This window comes from Babylonia areolata, chromosome 23, assembly GCF_041734735.1.
Source record: "Babylonia areolata isolate BAREFJ2019XMU chromosome 23, ASM4173473v1, whole genome shotgun sequence".
In the NCBI taxonomy this organism is placed as follows: Eukaryota; Metazoa; Mollusca; class Gastropoda; order Neogastropoda; family Buccinidae; genus Babylonia; species Babylonia areolata.
This window is the reverse complement of record NC_134898.1, coordinates 36,559,531-36,568,764: the sequence shown is the minus strand read 5'-3', so window position 1 is coordinate 36,568,764 and position 9,234 is coordinate 36,559,531. Positions and strand designations below refer to the sequence as shown.

Genomic DNA, 9,234 nt, shown 5'->3' with positions numbered 1-9,234 from the left:
TGTATGTGTGTGTGTTTGTGTCTATGTGTGTGTGTGTGTTCGTGTGTGTGTGTGTGTGTGTGTGTGTGTGTGTGTGTGCGCGCGCGCGCGTGCGTGCATGTTCATGTGTTTACAAGCATGTGTGTGTATGTATGCACGCGTGTACAAGTGCGCATATACGTGCGTGCAAAACGCTCTCGGGCAAGCGTGCGGGTGGGCGTGTGTGTGTGTGTGTGTGTGTGTGAGGAAGGGAGAGATGGGAGCGGGGGCGAGGTGGGTGATCAACACAACCCACTTCCTGACTCAAACCTAAGAGCGCGCGACATCTGAAGTTGCTGGTATCCATCCCAGCACTTGTCCACACAACAGAGTGCAGTCGGCTGAGATGATATAATGTTTAAACCCAAGACGTGTCTGTGGTGCGGCCGCATTTGAGCGTCTGCCTTTTGGGCTGTGCTCTCATCTCCGGGAGTCAGCTGACCTCTTCATCGTTCGCAGTGGACTTCCACTGACACCCGGAGGTACAGGCGTCCGCTTGTAGTGGACAGCGGTCAACGAGAACATCGGCGTTGGTGGTTTGCTGCAGCCATGTCGGTGGTGTCTGTTAGAGTGCTTGTCTGCCTGGGTGTGGGTGTGTGGGTCCTGGGGCCTGAGGCTGGAGGTACTGCACACTGGTTTCTTTTGTAGTAGTAAGAGTACTAGTACTAGAAGAAGTACTAGTCGTAGCAGAAGTAGCAATAGTATTACCACCAACAGCAGCTACAGCAGCAGTAGTAGTTGTAATTGTTGTAGCAGCAGCAGCAGCAGCAGCGGTAGTAGTAGAAGTCGTAGAAGTATTACTTGATGATGATGATGTTTAGTTGTTGTTCGTGGTGTTTTCAGTTGTTGTCGTTCTAGTTATTATTGTTGTTGATGATATTGTTATAATTGTTGATGAGGATGATGACGATGGTGATGTTGTATAGTTGCTGTTGTCGATGATAATGTTGTTTACCTATTGTTGTTGTTGTTGTTGTTGACGATGATGATATTGTTGTTTAGTTGTTATTGTTAATTCGTTTGTTTGTTGTTGTTTTTATTGCTTTTGTCATTACTATAGGTGATGATGATGATGATGATGATGATGATGACGAGATAATGATGATGATGTTTTATTGTTGTTGATATAGTGATGGGGATCGTGGTACTGATGCTGCTGCTGCTGTTGTTGTATTGGTGGATGTGGTGGTGGTGTGATGGTGGATGTGGTGGTGTTGTGATGGTGGATGTGGTGGTGATGTGATGGTGGATATGGTGGTGGTGGTGGTTTTATTCGTTTTGAATTTTTGCATTGACTAAATCCTGTTCTTCGTTGGATTTCTTCTTCCTCTTCTTCTTCTTTGTCATCGTCGTCGTCGTCTCGTCGTCGTAGTTACCGTTGTAATCATCATCATCATCATGACATCACGGTGTTAGTTCTTATGTTATTCCTGTACTTTATTGTGTTTTCAGTTCAAACAGGCACCACGTGCTCTTCAAGAATGGAGTTGTCCCTGACACAGATCAAGTGCGGTCAGGGAAAAGTACCCATCATCACTGAAGCCTATTATCTCCAGCAACCAGACCCGTCTTCTTGCGACAACAATTGTCAGCCCACGTCATTTGAAAATCCTCAAAGATGCTTCTACAGCCATGACTATATGAAATGTTATTCAAGGTTCTCCCTCATGAAACTTAATGAAATCTATGGAGCCCTCGATTCGGACCAAGGGAAGGTGTCAGCTAATGAAAGGGAGATAAATAAAGATGAGGGACAGTGTTGTCTACGGCACGAATGTGTACCTGGTAAGTTGATGTGATGCTGCACTACATAATTAGCATTATTAGAATACCTCAAGCGCGAAAGCACACATACACGGATTTAACGCATTCGTGTATGGTACTGTCATACGATCATGTCCTATCTTACCAACCGTCGTGGCGAAGTGGTTAGCGTCGCGGACTGATGGCTGGGAAGACGCGGGTTCGAATCCCAGCGTAGGTGGGTGGGTTTTTCGACTCAAGGCCGGCTCCTACCCAGAGTTGAGTGTACTGTTGGCTTATATGAGAAAGCTGGGACCTGGCGGTCGAGTATCATCCACTTCAAGGATGCGTCTTTGTGTGTGTTGCTCTAATTTCCTGACCAACACTGCAAGTGTCTGTATCTCTGGGGCCTGGTTGATGTAGGAATATCATTATGACAAGGAGCTTAGAGTACAGCCTTGTGACGTTGTCCCAAACCTAAACGGACCTCCATAGTAGCATTGTCATCATCATCTTCATCATCATCATCATCCTCTTCCTCTTTCATCATCAATATAAGAAAAGTCCCAAATCATGTGGCGTTCATGCCCTGCTCTCATGGTGACCTCAGTTTCGATACCTGTCCACTTCCGCGCTTGGGGTGAGTCTTGTCAAGGTCTTCAGTGTCGGCGGATTCATGGGGGACTGTCGTTGGAGGGACGTGGTGGCTCTCTCCGGCCTGGGTGAAATCTTATTCAGTATGGCTCAGCGACTGAGCCATTATTGTCGTCAGTGGGGGGCCAAGTATTACTAGCAGGTGGTGTCCTAAGTAGGTTGAATCAGAACAGACTACTACTGAACACCACCGAAGTGACTCAGCAGCAGTGCAGGGTCTCCTCTTGTGTGTGGCCTTCTGGCGACCCAACATCGATGGCTCCCTGTGGACTGTCGACACTGGTGTGGCTGTGTAGAGGGGACTCGGAATGAGCGGCGTGAGAGTAATGCCTCTGAAATGGGGCAGATGATGGGGCTTTCTTATGATCGTGGACTGTTATGAATGTAGACCACGCTTCTGGAAAGGTTCCTCTATCAAACGGAAGATTAAACAATGTTACAAGATAGTCAATTACGACTGAATTAGCACATCTGAACATATCGCTAACTGGTGTGGACCAGCACTTTTTCCACTTTTTAAATGGTTCATGCTGCTTATCTCATATTTTGTTGTGGGGTCATTGAATAATGGTTCTGTTACTTGTTCAAGATTGTCTGTCTCTGATTCTTCATTTTGAACATATTATTGACTGCATTGAATTTGCAGTGAATGTCCACCGTTCTTTCTCTGTCTCTGGACCTTGTAATTGGAATGAACTTCCTCTTTCGCTTCGTCAGGTCTCCGCACTCAACTCTTTCAAGTCTGGCCTTAAAACCCACCTCTTCCCAAAATAGCCTCCCTTTCCTGCCTCTTCCTTGTCTTCAGTTTTTTTTTTTGTTTTTTTTCTTCTTCTTCAGTTTTAGAGTTATGCATGCGTTTGAATGACTTGTGCGAAAGCGCTTTTAATTGTCTCTGCACAACATTCAGCGCTATATAAAATATAACAATAATTATAAAAATAATGATGATAATAATAATAACACACTGGAGAAATTCTCATGCCATTGTTGAAAAAGTTCAGACAGCTAGGCTGCTGACAGCTGTTTCGATTGACTGACTCGTGTTGCCTCCCCCTTTTCTTTGCCAGTGACCTCGTCAGATGTGGTCAACCCATGCCAGACCGGGCACCTGCAAAACCATGGCAACCAGATAAACAACGTCACATACCTCTTCGTGCCTCCACACAGGTCCCGCCGTCATGACTCCGACCGACGCCCTTGTCAGAAGCTGTGCCGGCTTCAAGACTCTGAAGGATACACACTAGTTGAGACCAACTTTCTCATGCAGGAGGCGGCGAGCGACAGAACCAGCTATCTGGAATATCGGCTGGTGATGACAACAGGGTATGGTACGAACTGGGAAAGGGTTAATAGCTCATACCACAAAAGCGGGTATCTTTTTGGAAACGTCAAAGAAGTCCAGCTCCGCATCAACATCGAGGATATGTCACTGATCACACGGCTCTGGTTTTCTCCGGGAGGTGAGTTTGTATTACCTCTGTGTTCAGCTCTGTCTGTCATCTCTATGTTCAGCTCTGTTATCTCCGTGTTCAGCTCTGTCTGTCATCTCTGTGTTCAGCTCTGTCTGTTATCTCTGTGTTCAGCTCTGTCTGTCATCTGTGTTCAGCTCTGTCTGTCATCTGTGTTCAGCTCTGTCTGTCATCTCTGTGTTCAGCTCTGTTCATTACCTCTGTGTTCAGCTCTGTCTGTCATCTGTGTTCAGCTCTGTCTGTCATCTCTGTGTTCAGCTCTGTTCATTACCTCTGTGTTCAGCTCTGTCTGTCATCTCTGTGTTCAGCTCTGTCTGTCATCTCTGTGTTCAGCTCTGTCCGTTATATCTGTGTTCAGCTCTGTCTGTCATCTGTGTTCAGCTCTGTCTGTTATCTCTGTGTTCAGCTCTGTCTGTCATCTGTGTTCAGCTCTGTCTGTTATCTCTGTGTTCAGCTCTGTCTGTCATCTCTGTGTTCAGCTCTGTCTGTTATCTCTGTGTTCAGCTCTGTCTGTCATCTGTGTTCAGCTCTGTCTGTCATCTCTGTGTTCAGCTCTGTCTGTCATCTCTGTATTCAGCTCTGTCATCTGTGTTCAGCTCTGTCTGTTATCTCTGTGTTCAGCTCTGTCTGTCATCTGTGTTCAGCTCTGTCTGTCATCTGTGTTCAGCTCTGTCTGTTATCTCTGTGTTCAGCTCTGTCTGTCATCTGTGTGTTCAGCTATGTCTGTCATCTGTGTGTTCAGCTCTGTCTGCCATCTGTGTTCAGCTCTGTCTGTCATATCTGTGTTCAGCTCTGTCTGTCATCTGTGTTCAGCTCTGTCCATTATCTCTGTGTTCAGCTCTGTTCATTATCTCTGTGTTCAGCTCTGTTACCTATGTATTCAGATCTTTCCTTTTTTCTTCATTGCTTTCTTGGGTGTTTCATGTGTGTGCGCGCGCGCGCGCATGGTGTGTGTGTGTGTGTGTGTGTGTGTGTGTGTGTGTGTGTGTGTGTGTGTGTGTGTGTGCGCGCGCGCGCACTGTTCTTGTTGTTTAAACTGTGTAACGGTTTCATTTACATTAATTGAATCATTGATTTTCCACTCTTTTGTTTTCCTGTATAATTCAGTCGTAAGATCACACACATGCCTCTGATGGCACCAACGCTTAAAGGCTGCAATAATGACCTACTTGTTCATGTTTTCTTCTGGTCCAGGTGCGACGTTCAGTCTGAGCTGTGTGGATGAAGGGGACAAAATCACCTCCCCACAGACATTGTCTTCAGAGCCTCCAGACAGTGAGCTGGATAAAATGATAGTTCGTTCGTTCCCTCCTTCCTTCATTTATTCCCTTTCTCCTTCCCCCCTTCCGACCTCCCATCCTTCCTTCCCTCCTTCCTTTCCTCCCTCCTTCTTTCCACCCCACCTTCCTTCCCTCCTTCCTACCTCCCTTTCTTCCTTCCTTCCCTCCCTCCTTTCTACCTTCCTTCCATCCTTCCTTTCCTTCCCTCCTTCCTTCTTTCCTTCCTTCCCTCCTTCCTTCCTTCCTTCCTTCCTTCCCTCCTTCCTTCCTTCCTTCCTTCCCTCCTTCCTTCCTTCCTTCCCTCCTTCCTACCTTCCTTCCTTCCCTACTTCCTTCCATACTTCCTACGCTCCTTCCTTCCTTCCCTCCCTCCTTCCTTCCTTCCTTCCCTCTTTCCTTCCTTCCTTCCCTCCCTCCTTCCTTCCTTCCCTCTTTCCTTCCTTCCTTCCTTCCCTCGCTCCTTCCTTCCTTCCCTCCCTTCTTCCCTCTTTCCTACCTCCCTTCCTTCCTTCCTCCCCTCCTCCCTCTCTCCCTCCCTTTCTCCTATCTCCCTTCCTTTCTTCATTCAATTATTCATTTATTTATCCATTTATTCGGTGAATGAGTGATTGACCCATATTCTTCTTCTTCTGCTGCGTTCGTGGGCTTCAACTCCCACGTTCACTCGTATGTATACGAGTGGGCTTTTACGTGTATGACCGTTTTACCCGCCATATAGGCAGCCACACTCCGCTTTCGCGGGTGTGCATGCTGGGTATGTTCTTGTTTCCATAACCCACTGAACGCTGACATAGATTACGGGATCTTTAACGTGTGTATTTGATCTTCTGCTTGCGTATACACACGAAGGGGCTTCAGGCACTAGCAGGTCTGCACATATGTTGACCTGGGAGATTGGGAAAATCTCCACCCTTTACCCACCAGGCGCCGTTACCGAGATTCGAATCCGGTACCCCCAGATTGAAAGTCCAACGCTTTCACTACTCGGCTATTGCGCCCGTCAACACATGCATTCGTTCCTTTGTTCCTGTGTTCATTCGATTGATAATTCATCTATTCATCCCCGCCCCCCTACTCCTTTTTATATATGTATTTTTTCATTACTCATTTATCTAAGTAAACGGTATTTAATTGCTTCAATACTTTGTTGTTAGATTGTTTTGTTTGTTTTGCTTTGTTTTAGATTATGAAATTATTCCATTTTTATCATTCTGAGAAGGTGGGAAGTTTCAGGTAGTGTGTATTGATGGGTTTACGGCCTGCAAATGACCGTCGGGACATTGTCATGCGTTTAGTCTTTGCCACAAAGATTCTTCAGTTTCTGGCGATCGCATTTCAATTCAGTTTGGCCTGTGTGCGCTGAGCCGTTGACACAATCCATATCAGCGCTGAAATCACGAGAGAGAGACACAGAGAGAGACACAGAGAGAGGAAGAGAGAGACAGAGACAGACACATATAGCGAGACAGAACCAGAGCGAGCAACAGGAAGGTGAGAGCGGGAGGGGGCGTGGGGGTGGGGGGTGAGACAGAGACAGAGAAAGAGAGGTGCACAGAGAGAAAGAGAGAATTGGAAATGATTAGAAATGGTTTGTTCATGTAAAGGCCACTGCCCCAAATGAAGGGAGAGTGTGACAAAATGGACATTTGCAAATGCTGATAATATCAAGAGCTATCCAGAAAAACAAAGACATTGTACTATGACAGCATTATAATGATATCTAATTTTGAAACCTCGACACAAAATATACTGAAATTTTCAACATTTTCATTTGTTGATGTCATCAGCGCGAAGTCAGGCGAAAAAAAAAGATTGTCAATGGTATTTTCCTGGGATTGTCTTTTGAAATAACGGAAAAAAAATAAATGTGTCTTCCTTTCATTCTTTACAGAGAGAGCTCAACAGATCATGTTCTGTATAAATCCTCTACCTAAAATAACCTGTGGACAAATCAGACACTCCAGAACGAATTTTGGATGATTTTGTTTTACAGAACGGTTTAAGTTAAGATATAGATATGCTTTACATTGTGCGATATTCCAGCCCAACACTCAGCTTATATCACAGATTGGTACAAGTTGATAGCTGGGCCAACATCAAAGTGAGAGCTGTATTATAAATGGTTTCTCCATTGCATCATTTACAGCTTAGTCTTTTGTGAAGGACATTGACTCTCAAACTAGGAGGCAACATTGCATTGATTCTTAGTGCTGCAGTCTTGGGGTTAGTTGGCCTTTGGGGACCATCCCAACGCCGGCTGTCCTGAAACCCTCTTGTCCGAGAGAGGGGGGATGTAACCTGGGCAAGACACTTTAATCAAATTCTAGCCCAGAGTCGGGACAGCAGTTACCTCCTCTTCTGTTCTGATGGTCATTGTCGAACACGACTGACTATTATACATATACATACGTTCCATTGGGTATAGATTACGTCTGAAATCTTTTTTTTTTTTTTTTTTTTTTTTTGGATACGTTGCTGCCAGTTGTGCCAGTTAAAGTCAATAATCCTTTGACGAAGAACACGAGTGAACATTTTCTTATCCTTGATTTATCTATACATAGATAAGGAGACAGAGACATACAGATAGAGACAGAGACAGAGACAGAGTATGAACAGAGTTTATCGAATGATCCAATGTCCAGCAAATACAAAATGTTTAATCATGTGATTGTGTGCGTGTGTGTGTGTGTGTGTGTGTGTGTGTGTGTGTGTGTGTGTGTGTGTGTGTGTGTGTGTGTGTGTGTGTCCTATGAGCAAAGATGACCACGGAACAACGTTGACCTACATCGCTGCTATATGTCCGTTCTTGTTCGTCGCTGCAGTCGGAGTCTTCTGCTTCTTCTTCATTCGTAAACGGTTGGTTTGAACACGGTGTATACCTGAGTCAGTGAGTGAATTGATATATATATATATATATATGCATAGAGAGAGAGAGACAGACAGAGCGGTTGGTCTTACACTGAGTGTGCCTGCATGAGTGAGTTGAGAGAGAGAGGGAGAGAGACACAGAGAGAGAGAGAGAGAGAGAGAGAGAGAGAGAGAGAGAAGAAGAAGAGAGAGATGTGTCTATCCTCTCTCACTCACAGTCTTTTACTCACTTCCTTATCTTTTGTCCCCAATTTTTGGACTCACTTCTGTAAACAATGTTGACTCTATGTAAAAAAAACCTGGTGTTCGGTTCGCTGTGTGTGTGTGTGTGTGTGTGTGTGTGTGTGTGTGTGTGTGTGTGTGTGTGTCCGCGGTAAATTTTAACATTGTCATTTTCTCTGAAAATACGTTGTCTGCCAATACAAAATTTGGATTAAACATAGTGGGGAAAATGTTCACAGTCATGTCAATAACATGTCATAAGTCTTCCGAATTAAGCTGTATTTCCGGATCAGCATGACCTCATTTTTCTTGTTCGCGATTAAAAGAAAAGATATACAAATTCTAGACAGAACACACACAGCGACACCAACTACACCATCGACGTGTTTACTGCGTATGAATATTTTAAAGTGGGTACTGAGTTAACTAGAATGAACATAAAAGAGAAATTGAATGGACCGGGTTGTAGTATCTGTAAGCCCTCGAAAAAACGATCCCCGCAGAATTGGAGAATACGGCTAAATGTTGCAGTGTTGCGGTGGGATGGTAACGTTTCTTTCATCGCGGATTGTAAAGAATTTCTTAAATAATCAAGATATTCCAAAATAACATGATTTAAACGCTGTTATCACCTCGACTACCGTACTCGATTTATCAGGCTAAAGAAAAAAAAAGTTTGAATTCTAACTTTTGAACGCGTTTGTAGGCACGCTTTAGCGCTGTGAGTATCTCTACTCACTCTCGACCCGAGTATGCTTGGTTCGAATCTGCAGTTATGTTCCTTCTCCTCCCTCACCTCCCGAAACTTTATAGTATTAAATGCAGAACATATTTCAACGATTTTTTGAATACATATTTCATTTTCTTCTATTCTATTGTTGAAGTGTGTATCAAAGTGTCTTAAAGGCCTTGACTCTCTTGTTAATAAATTATCATTTTCTTTCTCAGCCAGCAAACGGTCCGGGTGGACTACGATGACG

General features: G+C 44.6%; 1 protein-coding gene across 1 annotated transcript in view; it reads left to right on the top strand.

Annotated features, from left to right (window-relative positions):
• The first annotated feature begins 360 nt into the window (after positions 1 to 360).
• LOC143297987 (uncharacterized) overlaps positions 361 to 9,234 on the top strand; it is a 10,883-nt gene continuing 2,009 nt past the window's right edge. The window contains exons 1-6 of the mRNA XM_076610623.1: positions 361 to 640; positions 1,471 to 1,803; positions 3,483 to 3,875; positions 5,079 to 5,159; positions 7,924 to 8,020; positions 9,203 to 9,234. The exon at positions 9,203 to 9,234 is cut by the window's right edge and continues 2,009 nt beyond it. Of these exons, the coding sequence (XP_076466738.1) occupies positions 568 to 640; positions 1,471 to 1,803; positions 3,483 to 3,875; positions 5,079 to 5,159; positions 7,924 to 8,020; positions 9,203 to 9,234 (1,009 nt within the window). The 5' untranslated portion in view covers positions 361 to 567. The remainder of the gene's footprint in view (positions 641 to 1,470; positions 1,804 to 3,482; positions 3,876 to 5,078; positions 5,160 to 7,923; positions 8,021 to 9,202) is intronic.